At 54.2% G+C, this 22,361-nt stretch overlaps 1 protein-coding gene across 2 annotated transcripts in view; it reads left to right on the top strand.

The window, feature by feature from the left end:
• The first annotated feature begins 7,704 nt into the window (after nt 1-7,704).
• The window catches only part of Sdc3 (syndecan 3), a 33,260-nt gene continuing 18,603 nt past the window's right edge, over nt 7,705-22,361 (top strand). For both annotated transcript variants that reach the window (XM_038334676.1, XM_038334675.1), the window contains exon 1: nt 7,705-7,848. In XM_038334676.1, coding sequence (XP_038190604.1) covers nt 7,717-7,848 — 132 coding nt within the window. In that variant the 5' untranslated portion in view covers nt 7,705-7,716. The remainder of the gene's footprint in view (nt 7,849-22,361) is intronic.

Raw genomic sequence — 22,361 nt, 5'->3', positions numbered from 1 at the left:
AACCTCTCGAGTGTTTGCATAACCAGCCGCAGCTGTGTAAGCCGTCTGACAGAGTTCTCCTCCAATGGGAGTGGGAGGTCACGTGACAGCCCCTGATCCAGAGCTGGGCACAGAGCTGGAAGTGAGCACTGCCTTTCATTTCCGATTCTTTGCTAGGATGGCAAACACATCTCCCAACCAAAGCGAGAAAGTGCACCTCTGCTAAGTGCCTCACTGGGGGCCCCAAGGGTCCTGCCTGGTAGTGGACTCGCTCCTAGAATCACAGCCCACAGCAGGATAGCAGGGAAGGGTGATTTGACTTTTTAAGTATGAATTCCTATGGAAATTACACCTGACACTCTGTGGGCAGAATCTTCAGACACCTGGGAAAGACTGCCCTATGGGTAAGGCACCCACTCCAGCTGTCCACTCCCTAACCCTCAGAGGTAGGTCCCTCAGCCTGTCAGTTTCAGGCAGAGTGGCATCCAAACAGTTGGCAGCTGGCTGTGGTGGTGGTCAGATCCACTGCTGTGCCATCCTTGAATTCTGAATTTCAGGACCCTACCCCAGGCTTGCCCTGTGTTTCCAGCTCCCTCTGCCAGCTCCCATCTAGGCGACGGGGACACAAGTCTCCTGGGGACACTCGAAGGCAGCTATTGCCCCTCTGTCCCTCCAGAACCGCTCTCCATGGCAGATTTCCGCCTCACCCAGAGCTGTGGCTCAACAGTGGTGGGGCTCGATGTCAGGATCACAGGACCCCTAATCTAGGCTGTGTTCATTCCTAACAGCAGCTGTGCATGGCCCAGGCTGGGGGCATCAGCATCCCCAGCCCTCAGCTCTTAAGCTGGACTGAGGAGGAACAGTGTATTTAGGAAGTTCACTTTTTTCCCTTCCATGAAAATGACTTTAAATGTGCAGTTTATTCCCAGAAACTTGGGTGTACTCTGGTGAGACCTCTGGGGTAATGTCCTTCCTTCCTCCTTCCTTCTCCCCCACTTCCTCTTTTTCCTTCTTCGCCCTCTCCCTGTTACCTTCTCTCCTTCCCCAGAGTCCTTGGGTCCCCCAAGACGACAGGAAGGAGGACAGGAGTGAGCCCAGGTGAGTCTAGGCCTAGGTTCCCCACAGCCTTCCTATGACCTCGGTCAGGGTCTTGGGCAGAGGTGACCATGAGACATCAGGTAGTCTGGGAGGAACCCCCAGGGTGAGGAGTGAGCCATCCAGTTCCCAGCTCAGTCAGAGGCTGTGTGGCATTGTACCTGTCACCTCACTTCCTGTTCCTTTCCTTAGTGTGAAATGACATAAGGAATTTCAAGGCCAGTTGCCATCAGGAAACAGCCGCGATGGCCACATAACACCTTTGGGAGATGGGGCCTGGCCTTGAGCTAATATAAAATGGAAGCAATACCCTGGAGTGAGTGGGGCAGCACTCTTCAATAGGGTAGCGCCCCTAGACACAGAGGGGTGGGGGAGAGTGGGGGGTACAGGGTCACCTGTCCAGGAGGCTTCTGAAGATGCAGCTGCTTGTGACTCACCCATTGCTATGAGTCACTCCAAGCTAGTTTCGGATAGAGCCGTTTCTGTGGTCTGTTGAGTCCTATCTGGGGCAGACAGGCACTTCTGCCTATCTCTCAAGGAAAAATAACAAAATGCTCAGTCTAGGATCCTCAGACACAGTGACAAAGCTCCCAGGCTAGATGTTCCCTGCCTCTCCACATGCATGGTGTCGGGATGAAGTTCCAGGTTGCTTCAGGGCACCCCTTCCCCAGCGCACTCTGCCCCAGCCCACCAGGAGATGCTACTACTTGGAAGCCTTCTGAGATTTTTGCAGGAGGTAGCCTCATCCTGGCACCAAGTTAGGATCTCTTCAGAGGCAAAGTGCTTTAGAAACAGCTCAGGCTCCCTAGTGCCAGCCCCACCCTCCCGCTCCCCTCCCCAACAGCAGGTCCTTAAGCCTCGTCTGCTTTCCAGCATACTCCCGGCTGATCTGCAGTTCTGACCCAGACACTTGGTGCTGCCGAGGAACCTGCTGGGGTTTTGAGGCTTTTACTGGCCCATCCATCCACAGCCATCCCAGACACAGAGACCACTTAGTTCAGACTCTGACTCCCTCTGTCCCCACTCTCATTGTGCCCTGAGGGATGGCTGGGCTCTGGCCAACAGCCGCTGCCCACGTCGGATTTCCACATGCAGGGCAATGACCTCTGAGCATCTCCAAGTTCTGTGAAGTTGAATGTGGTTCCTCCGAGCCTGGTGTAATCCTGCCAGGACCCTGTTTCAGTTCCTGCATTTGGAGGGTCACTGACTCCCCAGCCTTGTGTCACCAAGACTTTCTCAGATGCAAATCTTGACTCAGACCTCCATCTTGACTTGGGACAATACAGAAGTTTGAATGGAGAAGGAAGGGCTGAAAATGCAGAAGTCTGTGAGGTGCCCCCACAAAGGTCACCACCCAGCACAGAGGTTACAAGCCAGGTTATAAAATGGTGACATAGCCGGGCGGTGGTGGCGCACGCCTTTAATCCCAGCACTCGGGAGGCAGAGGCAGGCGGATCTCTGTGAGTTCGAGGCCAGCCTGGTCTACAAGAGCTAGTTCCAGGACAGGCACCAAAGCCACAGAGAAACCCTGTCTCGAAAAACCAAAAAAAAAAAAAATAAAATAAAATAAATAAAATAAAATAAAAATAAATAAAATGGTGACACAGTCTTCAACCTCAGCACTCAGAGGCAGAGGCAGGCAAATATGTTAGCTGGACTACTTGAAGAATTCCAGGCCAGACTGGGTTACACAGTAAGACTGTCTTAATTTTTAATTTTTTGTTTAATTATTTTTTTTGAGACAAGGTTACTCTGTATAGTCCTGGCTGTCCTAAAACTTGCTCTGGAGACCAGGCTGGCATTGACCTCAGAGATCTGCCTCCGAGTGCTGGGATTAAAGGTGTGTGTGCCACCACTGCCCAGCTATTTTTTAAGGCTAGAGAGATGGTTGAGCAGGTAAGCGAATTTGCTGTTTATAGAGGACCCACATTTGTTTCCAGCAGTCACATCTGGTGGCTCATGACTACCTCCACAGTCTCTGAAGCCTTCTGACTTTTGAGGGCACCTGCATCTTCCCACACATACATAATCAAACAATATAAACTTTTTTTCTTTAAGGACTGGGGCAAGATTCCTGGTTCAAATCCAGGCTTGTCTGCTTCCTGCCTGTGAGACCAGGAGCAAGTTACTGATGCTCTGAGCCCCAGATTCTCCTGCTGGAAGAGTGGGGGCCCTCAGAGCCAGCAGGCAAAGAACTCACTGCAGACTGGACAATCACTTGGTTCTCCCCACACCAGGACTGTGGGAGGAGTCAAAGAGTGAGTGCCTGGCTAGGGCTTGGCAGTGACATGGCCTCTAACCTTAGCTTTCCCCACTCCACAGGACAGTTGAGTTTTGAGAGCCCCTGGGGAGGCATGTGCAGAGCTAACAGCTCCTGAATCAAGTCTGGGTTCAACCTTGAATGGAGTGGAATGCTGATGACACCTCTTCCAACCCTTTTTGGGGGGCTCCCCTAGCTAGGAGACAGTGTCACAGCCGGGGGGGAAGGGTTGGGGCGATAGCCATCTGAGCATGGCTCCCTCAGTAACTCTTCAGTTCACTCATTGAACACTTCCTGCACAGCCTGGACTTGAATCTCCATGGCAGGTTTGGGTGGGAAGATGGTGTTGGCTGGACCGCTGCCCTACACTTTCTGCTGCTGTGATAAATCATGACCAAAAGCAACTTAGGGAGGAAAGGGTTTATTTTAACCTACGACTCTTAGGCCACACTCAGTGACTGAGGGAAGTCAAGGCAGAAACCCAAGGCAGAAACCTGGAGGCAGGAACTGAAGCAGAGTCCTGAAGAAAAGGTGCTTGCTGACTTTTTCTCTGCTACTTTCTTGCTTTCTCTTTCCTTCCTTCCTTCTTTCCTTCCTTCCTTCCTTCCTTCCTTCCTTCCTTCCTCCCTCCCTCCTTCCCTCCCTCCCTCCTTCCTTCCTTCCTTCCTTCCTCCCTCCCTCCCTCCGTTCCCCCCTTCTTTCCTTTCTTTTCTCCCTCCTCTTCCTTTCTCCTCCCTCCTCTCTTTTTATTTTATTTTTTTCTGAGACAGGGTTTCTCTGTATATCCCTGACTGTCCTGGAACTCACTCTGTAGGCCTCAAATTCCAAGATCCTCCTGCCTCTGCCTCCTAAGTACTGAGATTAACGGCATTTGCCACTGACACCTGGCTTAAATATTATTTTTATGTGTAAGAGTGTTTTGCCTGTATGTATGGTTTGTGCACTACTTGTGTGCCCAAAGCGGCCAGAAGGGGGCATTAGATCCTCAGGTACTGGGGTTCAAGACAGTTGTTAGCTGCCTGTGAATGCTGAGAATTGAACCTAGGTCCTCTGAAAGAACAGCCAATGCTCTCTACAGCCCTGTCCTGGAACTTGCTTTGTAGACCAGGCTGGCCTCGAACTCACAGAGATCTGCCTGCATCTGCCTCCCAAATGCTGGAATTAACGGTGTGAGGTGCCATGCCTTTGCTCTTAATTACTGAACTGCCTCTCCACTCTCAGCCTGCTTTTTTTTACAATCCAGGACCGCCTGCTCACGGCTCACACCACTCATAGTGGGCTGGGCTCTACCACGTCCATCACTAGTCAAGAAAACACCCCAGACACCTGCCTATGGGCTAAGGAGATGGAGGCCTTGTTCCCAACTGAGGATCCTTCTCAGGTGACTCTAGATGATGGAAAGCTGTCCATCTCTTCTTCAGCCCTGAAAACATGGGGGTGGCATCACATCATAGAAAAGTGTGGGGCAGCTGGGCAATGGTGGCGCATGCCTTTAATCCCAGCACGTGGGAGGCAGAGGCAGGTGGTTCTCTGTGAGTTTGAGGCCAGACTAGCTAGCAAGAGCTAGCGCCAGGACAGACTCCAAAGCTACAAAGAGAAACCCTGTCTCGAAAAACCAAAGAAAGAAAGAAAGAAAGAAAGAAAGCAAGAAAGCAAGAAAGAAAGAAAGAAAGAAAAAGAAAGAAAAAAGTGGGGGTGCAGGCAGCTTGATTGGGTCCCTGCAGTTTATGTCCTTTGAGGATGTGGCTTTTCCCAGTACCAGGAAAGACAGGACTGTTGAAGGCAGGGTGGGTGTGGTCAGAACTGCTTACCCCTGGGAGTCAGGAAGTGTGCCAGGTGACCGGCATAGTCTAGGAGACAGCAGGAAGAAGGGTAGTCCCTGGTGTCTCTTTGGGTGGGGTTAGCACAGGAAAGGGGGCATTGCTGTTCTGGGGTGTGGTAAGAACACCCGTGGAGGTATAGGAAGGGTGACCTGTGATGTAACGTGTGTCGAGGGACTGAAGGTGCACCTGATTCCCAGGCAGGAGGGCGTCCATCTCAGCTGCCTGTGACGATGCCTTTGACAAACAACAGATGGCGCTCTTGGTCAAAGATTCCCCACAAGGTTTTCTGCCCGGTTCTCAGGGAAGTGTGTATGTGGACTCTCTGAGAGGGAGGGCAAGGCTAGGCCATGTTCCCTGGCAACCTGGTAGGCTCCTGTGAGCAACTCTCTGAGCCTTGCTTGCCTCCCACAGTGAGCAGCTCAGTACTTTGTCGTCAGTCAGATCCAGCTGTCCCAAGGTCTGCTTCGCACCAAGATGACATACCACTCTTTGGGTCTCCTTCTTGATCCCTGTTGACCTTTGGGAGCATCTCAGATCCCGTCTGTCCCCTTGGTCTGCCCAGTCAGTCTGGACGGTGGTGTCATGCTTATATCTGTGTCCCAACGACATTGATTGAATTCCCAGTTCAGGAAAGGGAAGAGCCCATGAAAGCTTCCCAGCCTGTCCCATTCTTTTTGCTGATGAATAGGTGAACCCCATATGATCATCATTTCCATAGTACACTGGGAAACAGTCTCAGAGAGATGAAATCACACATATAAGGACCACAGCTCATGATCATCAGAACCAGGATTTGAACCCAAGCACTTACTTAACCCAGAGTCTCTCAGCTCCCACCTGAACTAGTAATAAAGCCAACTTCTGATTCCTCGGCATGCCAGTCTTTTCCTGCCCCACTCGCCAGGGCGTCATGCCTCCAAATGCCAAAATACTTCAGAGTGGGATTCATTTAAAAGAGTGTTTTTGAGGGGCTGCGGATGTAGCTCAGCTGCTGGAGTGCATGCTTTGTCCAAAGCCCTGGGTTTGAACCTTAGCACCACATAAATAGGATTATCAGTTGTTCAAGGTCATCCTCAGTAGCAAGGTCAAGGTCAGCCTAGGCTACTTAAAAACCCTACCTTCTTAAAAACGTTTAAATATTTATTGTTGTTGCTTTTTTTCCAGACAGGGTTTCTCTGTATAACAGCTCTAGTTGTCCTGGAACTAACTCCGTAGACCATGCGGCCTCAAACTCACAGAGATCCACCTACCTCTGCTTCCCAAGGGCTGAGATTAAAAGTATGCACCATCACTGTGTATGTGTGTGTGTATGCGTGCATGTATGCATGTGTGTGTGTGTGTGTGTGTGTGTGTGTGTGAGAGAGAGAGAGAGAGAGAGAGAGAGAGAGAGAGAGAGAGAGAGAGAGAGAGAGAGAGAGGGCACCTATATCCATGAGTGCAGGTGACCTGCCCCTGCCCCATGTGGGTGCTGGGAACTGAACTTACATCCTTGAGTAATACACACTACACTCTGAACTGCTGACCCATCTCCCCCTCCCCTTTTATTTTTGTAAAGACAGGGACTTGATAGGTAGCCCAGGCTGACCTTGAATTTGAGATCCCCTGGTTTCAGCTTCATTAGTGCTGAGTGCTGGGGTTTTGGCATTCACTACCCAGGCTTGCGGCTTTCCTAGCATCTGTAAACCAAGGAGTGGACAGCCCCCTCCCTTGGCTCAGGATGTCTGCTGAGGGCAGCTGGGCAGGCCTTGCATACCTGTGACGCCCCAGCTTCTCACTCCCTCAGGGGAACCCTTTGCACACTCTGCCTTATATGGTGCTGAGCTTCATGTGCTGAATTTCTTTCCAAGGGCCTGTACAGGACAAGGACCTGTGCCCATCAAAAGGATAATGCTGACTGCGTGGACCTCAAGGGGGTCCTGGCCAGTTTATGTGTTACCTAACCAATGCCTACTCTTGCCAGTTCCCTGGACGTCCCTTGGTGCAACTGAGTCCCTGTGAATGGGAAACACTGGTGACTTCAGTGGAGCCAGACGCGTGCTCGTGCTCCCCACGCCTGAGTGTAGTTGACCCAAGCCTCTGCTTCCTGGACTCGGGGTGCCAAGGGGTTGTAGTCGGTGTCTCTCAGACAGAGACGGGCAAAGAAGGGGGACCCCAGGCTGGGGTTGAGCCTGTCCTCTGACACCACCCTGCGGAAGGCAGAGGAACCCCGGGTGCTGCTGTATGGAGGAGCAGGTTCTCCGGCACTTCGGTCCATCGCGTGCTCAGTGGATCCACAGTTGGGGGGAGCGGACGTCAACGCCTCTCGGCCCCACTTCGCTCGGGGAAACTGAGGCCGGGGGCGGTGTCGCGTGCCGCTGTCGCCGCGGCCCCGCCCTCCTGCTCGCCCCGCCCGCGCGGGGGGCGGCGGTGGCGGCGGCGGCTGCGGCGGCGACGCTTCCTGCGGGCGCGGCCGCTGTGGGCGCGGAGCCGCGAGCGAGCGAGCGAGCGAGCGAGGCGGAGCCGGCGGCCGAGGAGCCGAGCGCAGGTCCCGCGCAGCCCGCGCCGCGAACAAAGGCCGCCATGAAGCCGGGGCCGCCGCGCCGCGGGGCCGCACACGGGCCGCGCGTGGACACCAGCACTCACGCGCCCGGGGCCCGCGGGCTGCTGCTGCCACCGCTGCTGCTGCTGCTGCTGGCCGGCCGCGCCGCAGGGGTAAGTGATGGGCCCCAGGAGGGTCCCCCGCGTGTCTCTGCTTGTCCCCTTGCCGCGCGCTCCACGCTGGGTGTGTCCCAGTCTCGCGGGGTCCTCTCCCCGCCGGGAAGCGTGTGCGTCCGATATACGCCGGGTGGCCTCCCCGCCCCCACCCCATCCCTAGCCGCCCACAGGGCTTTGGGGGCTTCTGAGGGGGTGGGGGAAGGAGATGAGTCGATGAAGGTGACCCGCGGAGGTGAATGAGGGTGACCCTGTGTGTGTCCGCCTCTAGGAAGGGTGCGTGGGCACCTGTGGGTGTGGGCACGAGAAGGCTCTGTCCATATGGGTGGATGCCATCGGCACCCCGTTTCACACGAGGGTGACCCATTGTGCACATCGTGTGTCACCATGGCCATGGCTGTGTGCCTGCCGGAGGAGGAGGTGTGTGCTTTGACCCGTGGGAGTGTGTGAAAGCACACACATGTGTGTGCAGGTGTGTGGTGATGGTGGGCCTGCGAAGCCCCCACCTCAAGAGACATGAGTGTGCGTGCTGGCAGAGGTGTGCACCAGGTGACCCCTGACTGTCCCTTTGAGAGACAGAAGTAGCTATGGGGTTGAACTTGGTCCTGGCTTCTCTAGGGGAGCTGGAGGAAGAGGGTCCTGCAGGTGGGTGAGTCACATCCCTGCCCTGAGGAACCCAGGTCCCAAGTGAGTTCTGAGTTGACAGGTGTCTAGATGTGGGCTGAGTGAGCGGGACTTCTAGGTCCTACCACCATGGCTGATTCCAGGAGCAATGGCTGTCCCCACCCCTCGGATGACCACCAGAGCCCAGGCTGGCTGGCACGCCCCTTCTCTAAGCACAGTGGCCAGGCTGTTGGGAGGCAGGAAGGGCCCTGAACTGCTCTGAGGATCATAGGTTCCTCAGGCTGTGAGCTTTGAGGAGGAGGACCCCAGAATAGTGCCCAGTGGTCCATGCCTTGTCTTCCCTCCTCCCCTGTTAGGAGTGAGGGGAGAGGTACCTGAGAAGATGAAGGCACTGCCCACTCTGGCGGTTGGAACTGCTTCTCGGCAGCATTATAGAAAATTATCCTTGACATCACAGACCTGGTTTCAAAGTCCGGTGACCACCACCCCTTCGTGGTGAGATCTTAAGTCAGTTAGCCACTCCTCTGAGCCTCAGGTTTCCCCTCTGCAAAGAGGGACCAAGGGTGCCCTCACCAGAGGAAGAGTGGACACAGAGACCTCTTTGATGGCATTTTGGTGTGAGTGCAGAGGGCTCAGGACAGATGGCCCCAGGGAGGCAACTGTCCCTAGAAGGGACAAGGCTCTACTCTACCTACAGTAGTAGAAGGCTCCAGGGAGAGCGTGGGGACCCAACAGATAGCAGGGCCTCAGCCAGGCAGATGTGAGGGTCAAGCTGGGCTGCCGTGGTTCCGACCCGTGCTGACTGACATGCCTAGGTGGCGGGCCTGGCTGAATGAAAGCAGGGACTGTGGAGGGGTATGACTCAGAGATGCCTTCTCTGTAGGCATGTTGTCCTCCCAGGGGCTGGGCTCCACTCTGGTACCTGACTTGGGGAGCTAAGGGTTAAAGGGTGGTGCTAGGCTATTGGGATGCCACACCAGAGGACAAGTCTGTGTTCTCAGCCAAAGGGTCTGAGGTTAGACCAGAAGAAGCCCAGCTGGGGATTCCAGGAATGGCCTCCTCTGGCGGGGCCTCTGAGGATAGCAAGGGGCAGGCAGTGGCTGGCTCAGTAGGGGAAGAACAGGATGACCCTGGGGTCTTCTCGCCAGAATGGGAGGGCACGGGGCATGGGAATGGGTCCTGGGGGATGGGATTCTAGGGAGGAGAAGGGTGGTTTCACTAGGTTGTGGCTGGCAAATTGGGGGTATGGCCTGACCTGGGGTTTCAGTCTTGACAGACTGGATGTCTAAGGCTCTGAGGACTTCAGGCCATCTCAACTGCTCTGCTTAAGTGACTCTCAGGATGTCATGGAGTGTGTGTGTGTGGGGTGGACACCAGAAATTATAGCCTTTGGAGAACGTTGTTTTAAAGTTCAGGTGTGGGAGGGACCATAGATGTCGTTCACTCTGCTCTCGAGGGTGGATTTTCACTGATTTGTGGCTGTGTGACTTTGTGGAAGTGGCTTAACTGTCCTGTGCCTCAGTTTCCTGTATAAGATAATAGAACAAGAAGCCAGTATGGTGCTTGGTGTATGTGGATCTCTCTCTCTCTCTCTCTCTCTCTCTCTCTCTCTCTCTCTCTCTCTCTCTCTCTCTCTCTCTCTCTCTCTCTCTCTCTCGAGCCAGGGTCTCATGTAGCTCAGACTGGCCTCAAACTTTCTACATAAGTAAGGATGATCTTGATCTCTGACCCTGCTACAAGTAATGGGATTACAGCAGAGAGTCACTATGCCTAGTTCTTTTTTTTTTTTTTTTGGTTTTTCGAGACAGGGTTTCTCTATAGCTTTGAGCCTGTCCTGGAACTAGCTCTTGTAGACCAGGCTGGTTTCAAACTCACAAAGATCCACCTGCCTCTGCCTCCTGAGTGCTGGGATTGAAGGCCTGCGCCAGCACCGCCCGGCTGCCTAGGTCTTTTTCAGAGTTGCTCTTGTGTGTTTGGGAAGGCAAGGTGCCCCCAACATCTAAGAACCTTTTCTTCTTGCCTTTCCTGGCTGCTCTGGTGAGCAGTTGCCCTCACTATAGAAATGACAAGCTGGGGACTCTTGGGCTGTTCAGGTCAGGAAGCATAATGAGCAGAGGAAAATTCAGAGGCCCAGTAACCCAAAGTCCGGATGACTCTGGGCTGCTGGGTGCCAGGGGCAGCAGCTGTGTGATCTAGACGTCTCTCGCCCCTAAGACCCCTCCGTTCATTAGACAGTGACAGACTCAGGCCCCCTCAACTGGAGTGTGCTGCCTTTCGCTGGAGGTGGAACTTCCATGGAGGGAGCCTTGGGGGCTTCCTGGAGGAAGAGGCCTCCTGAGCTAAACTGACAGCCAGTGTAACCCTCCACGCTGTCATTCTGTCACCTGTAGAAATGGTCAGATTTTCCAGGCTGTTGGCTTGGACCTGAAGCCTGCTGCTCCCTGCGGGGTGGACTCAGCCTCCTAAAGCTGGGTAACTGAATGGGGTGAGTAGGCAGGACCACCTGCTTCCTTCAGGGAAGGAAGGCTCCCCGGAAACTGCCTGGGGTGGGGGCTGCTACTTAGAGCCCTCTGGGCCAGCTGGGGGCCTGGCTGATGAGGGCTCAGGGTAAATGCCACAGTTTCAGGCTCAATACTGGACACAGCTCTGATGCCCTGCCCCCAGAACGCTATGTGGTTGAGTGTAGGGTGTGCTCAGGACAGTCTCAGAAATACCCAGAATCCCTCTATTCAGATGAGGACATGAGCCACAGAGACACTTGGTGGCTTGCTTGGAGCCACGTAGCCAGAAACTAGCTGTTTCGAGCTGGGGCCAGGCTGGCTCTCAGCCCTGGGCATCAGTCCTGATCTATTTATGCCCTTGTGCTATGTGAGCTTAGGTGCTTTACCTCTCTGGGGTCTCCTTATGCCCCCAAGTTATGGATTTATTAAAATATTTTTGACAGGCAGTAGTGGTGCATGCCTTTAATCCCAGCACTCAGGAAGCAGAGGCAGGCAGATTTCTGTGAGTTCAAGGCCCGTCTGGTCTACAAGAGCTAGTTCCAGGACAACTAGGGCAGTTACACAGAGAAACCTTATTTTGAAAAACCAAAAAAGAAAGAAAGAAAGAAAGAAAGAAAGAAAGAAAGAAAGAAAGAAAGAAAATAATTTTTGAGACCAAGTCTCATGTTGTAGACCAGGCTATACTTGAACTCATGATTTTCCTGTCTCAGGCTCCTGATTGTTGGGATAATAGGCAAGGGCCACATCATTACCTCTTGGCTACCATTTGGTGGGTGTCCAATCTTACCATAGATGCCATCCCTGCTCCCATTTAATTCTCTTGTAGTCTCGTGAGCTGTAACAAGCAGCTAGTGGGAAAAAGATTCAGCCTAGCGCTCATCCTCTACCAAATGACAGGTCCCTTTCATCTGCAAAGGGCTGACTCTAAGGATTGCTGGGGACAGGCTGGAGGGACAATGTTAAGAGGACTCTTGAAAGATGTGTACAGCTTGAGGGGTTTGGGCTGGGTCACATGGTGAACACAGGGTAGGAGGCACTTGGAATCTTAGATGATAAGGTCCTAAAGGCCCAAACCCCTTGAGTACATCTGAAGCCTGGGCCATGTCTGGCTCTGCACAGGTGACCCAACCCTCCCGTGCACGCGTTCCCCCATCTCCTATCCCCAGAAACCGTTAGGAGCCCAGCGCCATGCCCCAGACTGTTCTTCAGAGCGCCAGCTCTCTGACCCTCACTGTTTCTCTGTCGGCCGAAACGAAGTGGGACTCACAGGGTCCAGGACAAGAAGAGGGGAGTCACAGTCCTTTCTTGACAAACCTGGAGCTTCTGGGGCACCCAGAGCCACCCTGTGCAGTGGGAACTGAGCATAGAAACAGAGATAATGCAGCTGGGCCAGGACCTCTGCTCCTGTGTGGCCAGGAGCAGTTGGTGAGCTGGGCAGGAACCTGCCCTCTCCAAAGCATGGGCTGTGGACTGGGAGGCGCCAGGGGGCTGCATAGGGCGGGCCTGTGGTGACGTTGTCACCACCAAGTCTGGCCAGGACCATGAGGTTGTGGCTCTGGACTCCAGCCCAGCTTTGTGCAGCCCTGTGATTTTGTGTCTGGGGGGTAGGGTGACCAAGCTGGGCACTGCCTGGGGGCCGGCCCCTTGTCTTCACCCCTTCCTGCTGGCTCCCACACCAGCCAGAGTATAGCCTGGACTGGTTACCACTTGGACCCCTCACGTCTCTGTCCCACAGAATGTACTGGGAGCATTAGCTATGTTGCCTGCCCCCTTGCACTTGTCTTGGCTCCCAGCCTTCTAAGATTCTGGGAGGCTGGGCAACCTTCACTTCCGGCCCCTCACTCCAGAGCAGGCCCCCAGCCAGAGGGGTGGCCATTTCCCCTCCCCCACTCCCTGGCCTGGTCTGAGTTCCAAACAGGAAACGGTGATTACAGGGGGGAGTCTGAGCAGCCTTGACTGTGTGTGTGTGTGGGGGGGGGCAGCTGTGGGATGGGGGTAGGGGAACTCTAACAAATGATCTAGCACCTGGTTGCTGAGGGTCTCAAGCTGGGGCCACCATTCTGGCCTTTCACACCAGGTGGAGGAATTGTTTTAATTCCCACTGCTGGAGCTAAGACCTTAGTGCTATGTCTGTTTTGGGAGCCAGTGAATCTGAAAGTGAACTTGAAACTGGAGAGCAGAGACCCCTGAGCCTACTGGTGAGGGCTGAAATCCTGCTGTTCTCAGTTTCTTGCTATGTAACCTGGGTACATTTACCCAACCTCTCTGAACCTCAGTTTTTTCTTTACCACGGGGCCTTGGGAGTTAGGATGTGCAGTGACGGAGTGAGCAGGGAATGGCCGCTCCTGCAAATGTTAGATTAGCATACTGCCCAGGCCCTCCCCCCCACCTTCTTTCTTTTGCACTCTTGATCTTACGAAGAAACTGCTGTCTGGAAACAGGGCCAGAATTCCCTTGCAGAGTGTGGGAGCCAGGTTTGAATGGCCTGAAGCAGAGCCCTGGGCCCTGAGAAGGAGAATTTGGGTTGGGATGCCCAACTGCAGTGGACTGGATTTAGGCCAGATTAGACAGAGTATTTTCTAGCCTCTACGACGCTGAGTTTCTGGGAATTCTGTCCCCTGTAGTGCAGGATGGAGGCAGGTAGACCTGTCTACTGCTCAGGCCCCATGACCCTGGGACTCCTAGAAGATCAGGTTGCCTATATGCAAAGCCTTGGACAGGGTGGTGTTTGTGGAATCTGAGCAACCATGGCCCATGCACCCACGGACCCTTAGCCCAGAGCACTTGGTTGTGTTTTGTTGGTCACCAGGCTTGGCTAATGCAGGCTAATAGCTAATAGGAAGGAACTTTGGAGTGGGTGGATCCTGCAGAGATGGTCACCCTCAGCCAGTGCCTCACAGCGGGTGGCCTGGGCCTTACCCAAACATGGTGGCTCATTCTGCAGCTCTGAGTAGCTCAATGAGCCTTCCAGACTCCCTGGGAGACTGGCATCACCACCTTGTTTATAGGGCTCTGGGTGGATGAGATCCCCACCACAGAGCTCACTATCAGAAGGAGGTGGAGTCTGGACTCAGCTGCCCCACCCCTGCTCTGGGGCTGTACCCTGAGGGGCTAATCTTGTCAGCATACCTTCAGGGGTGTGCTGTGCCTGAGCAGCTCCAGAGCATCCTGCACCCTCTCCTTGCCTGGTAGACCCCCCCCCCCAACACACACACTTCAGCTCCTAGCCAGGCTGTAAGAGTCATGTGGGAGCAACACCAGTGGCATCTGGGAGCCTAATTGCAGCTGACTGATTGCCAATTTGATCGCCCGTAGCTGGCACCAGAATGGGTGGAGGCTTCCCTCCAGCTTCAGGCCTGGGGGACAGCTGAGCAGTCCTGGGGGTAAGGAGAGCTGTTGGTCTCTACGCTGGGTGCCTGGTCGAGCCCATGCCTGGCACATTACTTCAGGGTAGAGCAGGTGGGGGTCCACCTACCCTCTTCCGACTCTTGTCGCTGCCTCACCTGGGGTACGGTGCTTGCATCTGAAGGCCACCCGCTTCCTACCTTCAAGGTCTCCCCTGTGAGAGTGGTGGAGGCAGATAGTAGGAAACGGCAGTAGGCAGGCACATTGGTCAGAACATATGGGGTTCTGCGAGACACTGGGCACCTCTGGGTCCTCAGCAGGCTTGCCATGTCACTCTGTTTTACACTTGGAACGCTGAGACCTGGGCAGCAGATGGCTTGCCGAGGTGGACACGGTCCTCTCCATTCTTCCGGGAGCTTGTCTGGAGCGCTAGGCCACCAAGCAGCGCGTGCAGCGGTGAGGGTTTGGGCTTGGCGTTTTCGATCCTAATAATGGACTGCTTGGTTGGCGTAGTAGTCTTCACTGGGTGCCTACCATGTGCGGGGCCCATGCTGGGGGCCCATGCTGGGGGCTGTGATATTGGTCTGAACAGCCTAGCTGCCTATCTGTGGATGGCTGTGGGAGGGTGTGACGCTTGTGGCGAAGGGGGCTAGAGACCACTTCTGTCCACTCAGGGCAAGCCTAGCCCTGCCACTGGAAGGGGCTCTTCTTATGCGAGAGGGACTGGTGTCTTTGGAAGGCAGAGCTGGTTCAGCAGTCACTAGTTACAAGGGTGGCAAGTTTTATTTTTAGTATCTACTTCCTCTAAGATTGCCTGGGCTCAGAGGTGAGTCCTCCAGCAGCTCATTCAGGGAAATGGAGCCATTGGATGGGGTGATGAGGGCCTCACAGTTGACGACAGGGCCTGACAGAGTGTCCCACATCCTTCACGTGCCCTGTTCATGGTTCCTCTTTGGGTAGGAGTGGGAGAGTCCCTTTCCTTTCTGGTCACACTGAATGCCACCTCTCTGCCTGACTTTGGGGGCATGACCACTCACGTCCAGGCCACCCAGGGATCAGGCACTGAGTCAGATTTCTAGGATAAAGGAGGAAGGGTGGGAAGTCTGGTACTGGGTTCTTATCCTCAGCTGCTGGAATCTGCCAGTGTCCACTGTCTGACCTGTGTCCCCTCGGTGTCCGGCTCCTTATGAAACATCAATTTGGAGAAAGAAGGATACATGGAAGTGAGATGGTGGTTTGGCTCTGGAGGCCGAGGGCTGACTTGTGAAGGAAGTGAGTGACCTTGGTTCCAGGTCACTCGAAGGGTGGCAGAGGGGTCAAAATGGACAAAGGCTCCAAAGCAGGAAGGGTCATGGTCTATTGGAAGACCAAGCTGAGGAGAAACAGTGAGGCTGCCAGCTGCAGGAGGAGCAGCTTGTGTGGAAGGGGAGCATGCTTCTCTTTAGGATGGGGCGCTTTTCTCTGTCCCTGTCCTTGCTAAGTGGGTGGCCTTACTAACTGGCCACTTCCTGGTCCCTGGTCCTGTGCCTCATTCTGGGGTTAATTAGTTGACCCCACCCCACCCAGCCCAGACCCCAGAGCAGAAGACTCCAACTCCATATTCGCTCCCAAGGTGGTCTGTCAACCTTTGTGTTCTGCCCAGCAGGCAGAGGGTGTGGCCAGAAAGATGGTCTCCTATCAAAACTCGTTCAGCCTTGTGAGAAAAGGCACGGGCATTGTCTTGATTTTATAAATGTGAGAGAAACACAAAGAGATGAAGTAATTTGTGCAAAGTCCCAGAGCGAGTTAGAGCTGAGCTGGGATTCGAACACATGCAGTCAGGTGCTAGAGTCTTAGCTATTACATAAACCTCCCATAGTACAGCAGTTGCAGGGTGTGTTCTACAGGAATATTGAGGCAGAGGTCTTGCCAGATCCCCGAACTTGTGTGGCTGCTGGGTGCTCACCCAGGCCAGGGGTTCCTTGGCTTCAGTAAGGACAGTTCTCTGTCATTGTCCCCACTGAAGCTAACCCAGGCTTGAGGGGAGGGGACTGGTGGTGGTAGAGGACCCAAGGTTAATAACTGAAAAGTTGATAACTGAACTGTGATTGAGAACCTTCTGGCATTCCAGGCTGGGCACCAGCCCCTACACCAGCTTCTGTCTTTTACCTGTCTCGGTTTTGCCTAGAGTGCAGGCTTAGTTCCACTTGTTTCTTTCAAGACGCCTCCCTGACTGCCCCAGCTGCTCTTCGGTCCCGAATGTATACCACATCCATCCCCATCATTCTTAGTGCACTGCATCCGACTGGTTCCTCTGCCCTGTGCACGGCCCCACCCCAAGACCTCTGAGTCGCTCATTGTCTGACTTTTCCACACCTGTGCGCATCCTCCCTCCCTCCCTCCTTCCCTCCCTTCCTCCTTTCCTCCCCCCTCCCCCCTCCCTCTCTCTCTCTCCTCCAGTGAACTTCTACTCGTGCTTCAGAGCCCAGCCAAGATGGCCCTTCTTCCTAGCGGCCTTCGGAACACTGAGGGAGGCCTCTTCTGCTCCTACCTCTCCTGGATTCCCAGGCTCTGCTCTTCTGAACATTTAAGATTCTTTGCCAAGCCCTGATCCTATTACATTGCTTCATCTTGTCTGGCTCCCCACAGGGTTACATTGTTACCTCCCCTCTGGGGAGCCCTGTCTTGGATACACTGTTGCAGCTGCTATCCCCCCCCCCCTTTCCCATTACATCATCTCCCTGCCCAATTCACACATTCACTTTCTTTCATTTTCCCCAGTCTGACATTGCTGTATTGTTTCTTTTTCCCTACTTTCACACATCCTCATTTTGATTTATTTCTGGTTCTCACTGTAACACCTTGTATTTTCTCCCCGGCCCTCCCCTGCATGACCCCCAAGCTGGGGAGGAAAGGGGAGTGGAGGGCAGCTGGGGAGACTTTAACCAGTGGTGCTTCAGTTTAGAAGTGGCAGGGGGTGTGGGTGGGGTGTGTAGGGGTGCTTGCTTTGACACCACCTTTCCTGAAGGTGGTAGGCCCTGGGGACTGGGTTACCTGGAGGTGTCCCCTTCTGCTTCTCTTTCCCCTCCTCTGATCTTTTGTCCCCTCCCTTCCCCCTGTTCGCTCTCTACTACTCTGATTCCGAGCCTGTCCCTCCCTCTCTGCCTGGCTGATTGGAACCTCTCAACCCTGGCTGGGACTTAGTGGGTACTTGAGGTCTTGTTTCTTGGGGACAGGGTCTAGTTAGAGCTGGGATGATCAATCCTTCGGGAGCCCTCACCTGCTGGTCAAGAGCTCCTCTCTCCCTTTGACCCCCTACCCCACCCAGCCACTAAAGCTTTGAGGCCAAAGCTGCTTTGAGGACAGTAGATACTGGTCTTTCTGTCAGGACCCTGTGCCCTCTGGGAGCCAGGAAGCTTGTGGAATCTTGTTCTCACATGAAGTGGGGAAACTATTTCAGACCTGGCCTGGAGGCTGTGAAGACATCCGGTGACCCTTTCTCATGTGCTCTTACTATCGTGTTTCTGTCAGGACTTACACTTGGGTGAGTGACATGGGTCATGGGCATGCAGGTGTATGTGGATCTCATCAGGCGTCTCAGCTGATGCTTGGGAGCCTAGAGCAGCGGAGGTAGATTGTTGTTTATGCCGGGGAGATCAAGAGTCCCTAGAGACTGCCTCTCCCCATTCCCCAGCTGCTGAGGTTCACCCCCAACCCCGTAGAGGAAGCTGGGAGAGTCTTGCCTGCATCGTGAGGGCCTGACATGCACACAGCGGCCGGGGAGGTAGCTCAGTAGTTGAAGTTCTTGCCATGCAAATGTGAGGACAAGAGTCCGGATCTCTAGGATCCAGCTAAAAGCTAGGTGAGTGTGGTGGTCTACCTAGCAACCCAGCACCCAAGAGGCTGAGACAAGGGGTCCCTGAGACAAGCTGCCTAGCCATGCTCCCAGAAACTGAACTCTGGGTTCAGCAGGAGCTTCAACATGAAGGTGGAGCATGATCAAGGAAGATACCCGAAACCAACTTTAGGCCTCCACTTGCATGCACATGTGCACATGTATGATGTGTGCACACATGTGAAGACAGATGAATGCACAGCGCAGGCACAGCGCTGGAGCTGTGCTCACGGGAACAGGCCTGTCCCTAATCCAGACCTTAATCCCAGGGTCCAGAGCTCTGGTCAGGGGCAGCTGGTCATCTGACCTCCTTAGGGAGATTAAGGCAAGGGCAGAGGGGACACTAGGAGCTCTGTCTCCTACCCAACTGCCAGGGACACTTGATTCTCATCCACCAAAAAGCTAACTTGGGGCCCCTCAGAGAGCTGGTTCTATATGCCACTCATAAATCCTGGGTGCTGACAGGGTGGAGTGAAGAGAAGAGCTGTGTGTCCCTCAGGAAAGGGACAGCTAGTAGGGAGAGGCCAGGAGGGGCATCTCCCATCACTTAAGTTACTGTCCAATCTGCAGTGGTCCTGATTCAGAGTCTTCAGCACCACCAATTCCGGTACTGAGCCATCTCTGATGAAGCAGGAACAGAAAGCTCAGCCGGGAGATGTCGTTATTTAGGTCTTGAGCATGGATACAGATGGGACGGGGACATGTCTAGGTGGAGGGGAGGTCTGAACTGGAGGCTCTAGAGGTGAATAAGACATTGTTGGTCACTCGTACATTGGGGCAGCAGCTGGCACTGAGCAGGCCAGGCCGTGGCTGCATGACTGCTGTGCCGAGCATGGTCCCAGGGTGGGCAGCTGGGCCCTGAGGCATATGACAGTGAGCTGCTGGAGGGGATCGGCATGGACTGTGACCCTAAGATGACTGTCCCTGGCCTGCCGTGGAAAAAACTCCCCGCACTACCCATGGCCCAATTGTATGGGGGGGAGCCTCACCTCTGTTCCTTCCCCCTCAGCTCCATCCAGGTTTGGATGGGTAGCAGTGTGTGGTGAGGTCATGGGAGGAGGGTGGCTAGAGTTTCAGGGCTATAACTTGGACCTTTGCTTGTCAGTCAGCTGGGTGTCCTTGGGCAGGTCACTTTGTACTTGTGTCTCCAGATCCCCTCTGTAGTTCCTACTCCATTCATGTGGCCTGCTGCCAAGCTCATGGCCAAACTGTGGCCAGTGTGTTGGTAGTGGGAGGAGTCTCAGTTACCAGAGGTGACAGTTGACACCCCCACCTCCGTCCCCACCCCAGGCTCAGTGAACAAGACTGTCCTGGCAACAGCCCACTGGCTGACGTCCAGGTTGGTGGCTATCTTTTCAGCTCAGGCCCTCTGTCACTAACACTTCTTCCAAGCTGGATCCTGGGCAAGACCATCTGGGACTCATTCATTCAACCTCATTCATTCACTCCTCCCCTCTCTCATTCATTCATTTTCTTACTCATTCCCTTCCTCACTTAATTATTCATTCTCTTATTCATTCATTCCTTCTTCACTCTCTTATTCCCTGCCTCCCCCCATTCATTCATTCCTGGGGCTGGGCTGGGCTGGAGGCAGCTAGTCCTCTGCTGGCCTTGCTGCATGCAACTTCCTGTAGGGAGGGTGCCTGGCAGGTATTATGGGGGATCTTCCAACCTTGTCTGGGAAAGGTCTTGGAGGAATTCTTGGTGGAGAGGGTGTGGTGGCTTTGTTTTGGGGCTGCAGAGTGGGTGGAGGTCAGAGCCCTCAAAGTCCTTGAAGGCAGAGTGGACTCTGAGCCCAGGAGGGAGCGTGTGTTAAAGGTTGACGTGGAGGACAGGACATATATACTGGGATCTTGGGATGCTGATGAGGGCAGAGACAGCATGTAGGGCTCTCCACACTCTCCCATCCTGTCACGGAGGGGACACTGAGAACCTGCCAGACAAAGGCAGGCAGCTGGGGCCTGGGCCAGGCCTCAGGACAGACGGAGCCTCCGTCTGGGAGCCGAGAGCGGAAACTGCCTGGGGCTTGGCAGCTGCTGCTGGCTTGGTAGAGGTTTGGCCTGGGAGCCAAGTGAAGGTGGGCAGGGCTGAGGGACAGACCCTGAAGCCCACAGGCTGTCTGTCCTTGAGGCTACACTAGATAGCCACAAGGCAGGGGACAGATGGACTTGTGTCCAACCTCTGGGCCCGCTCTGGCCCTGTACCTTGTTGTTAGAGCAGCCAGCTGAGCTCCTGAGGGGGCATCTGGGAGCTGTCTTCTCCTCAGGGGCCCTCTCTGGGCCTGAGCTGCACCGGCACCCTCCAGTGGCCCTTTGAGAGATGGTGGCCTACAAACACAGAGAGGTCTGGCTGGGCCCTGCTTACCTGGGGGCTCCCAGCAGAGCTTTGCCTGTTTGAAGATGGGCACCAGGTAGCCTTCCTGAGGCCTAGACGGTGGGCACTCAGATGGGAGTGCAGAGGTGAGGCCAGAGTGTGGGGTAAGGGCTCTGCTGAGTGACCTTATCCAAGCTCCTCCCTCCCCCTGAGCCTCAGTTGTACACTTCTGTCCTTCCTTCCTTCCTTCCTTCCTTCCTTCCTTCCTTCCTTCCTTCCTTCTTTTCTTTCTTTCTTTTTTTTTTCAAGGTAGGGTTTCTCTGTATAGCCCTGGCTGTCCTGGAACTCAGAGATCCCTCCTGAGTGCTGGGATTAAAAGCGTGTGCCACCATTGCCCAGCCCCTCACTTTTGCTTATATAGCTGTACTGAGATGAGACTCAGATGCCATGAAGTATAAACAGTCTTCTTACCCATGGCTTTCCGTCCCTATGCTCAGTCAACCATAGCACGGCAATAATAAATGGGAAAACAGTTCAGAAAGTTCAAATTGTGCATCTTTCTAGCTGGGCGTGATGGCAAACACCTTCAATCCCAGCACCCGGGAGGCAGAGGCAGGCAGATATCTTTGAGTTCGAGGCCAGCCTGATCTACAGACTGAGCTCCAGGACAGTAAAAGATACACAGAGAAACAGTCTTGGAAAAAAATGTACATTTTTCTGAATGGCTTGGTTAAATCCTGAGCTGTCCCGCTGGGTCGTGTCTGGAAGCACGGAGCTCATGCTGTGTGTGCACACGCGTCACTTAGGACCAGATGGGCTGCCGCTGTGTCACCAGGCTGGTGTTCAGCTGACCTTTGCTATGCTTATCAGTGGCCCTAGCATCAGGAGTGGAGATGCATACAAGGTGCCAGGTGTAAGACATGGAAGGACGCTGGGCCCTACGTGGCTGCAGGGCGTACCCTTTGGGGCAGTCTGCCTGAGTTCTCAGCACCCTCTGGGAACCATAGGAGGAGGAAGCTGCTGCAACTCAGAGTTGTGTAGTACACATCCAGAATGCTGCAGCCGTCACCTAGTTTAGGTTTTTCCCGAAACAGGGTTTCAGGTAATCCAGGCTGGCCTCAAGCTTGCTGTGGTACAAAGATGACCTTGAACTCCTGAGCCTCCTGCCTCCCAAGTGTGGGGTCTGCAGCTGTATGCCACCATGCTTGGTTATTTCGGAACATTTTTTTACCCTGTGCCAAGGTCGGTGTTCCCTGCGTGCCCAGCTTGCATAGTCCTAGCAGCCAGCACGCTGCCGGGCTGGGCACTCCCTTCCATGGGGCTGCTCGGTGCAAGGGCTGCAGAACTGACTTTGTTCCTCAGTGCAATGTTTTTGAGGTTTACTCACGCGGCAGCCTATGCCATCTTTGTCGCTCTCTCTGCCGAGCAACGTTATTCTGTGAGGATGGATCCTGCTTTATGGATCCTCACGTTGGGTGAGGCAGGTGAAGAACAGGGTCACCTGGACACCAGCATGGTGACATGGTAATGGTCCATCTGGGAACAGAGATGTTCCTACCTGATCTTCGTGTCTACGTGGTGTGGGTCCTGTGCTCCCAGGCAGGCCTCAGCAGGGCAGTCAGAACGGCTTCAGCTTCTGCCTCTTCTCGAGGCCACAGCTTTTCTGTCCTTCGTTGCATTTATTTTATCTATTTATTATTGGGTGGAGGTTAGAAGACACCTTGTGGGCCTCTGTTCTCCCCTCTACTATGTGAACCGAGGTCGTTGACCTTGGCGGGAGGTAGGTTTATGAACTGAGCCCTCTCGCCTGCCCTTCTTTTCTGTTTAAAGCAAGAAAACAATAGAATTCCTGAGTC

Source organism: Arvicola amphibius, chromosome 6, assembly GCF_903992535.2.
Source record: "Arvicola amphibius chromosome 6, mArvAmp1.2, whole genome shotgun sequence".
Classification (NCBI taxonomy): Eukaryota; Metazoa; Chordata; class Mammalia; order Rodentia; family Cricetidae; genus Arvicola; species Arvicola amphibius.
Note: the sequence above shows the minus strand (reverse complement) of the source record. Positions and strands in the feature narration are given on the sequence as shown.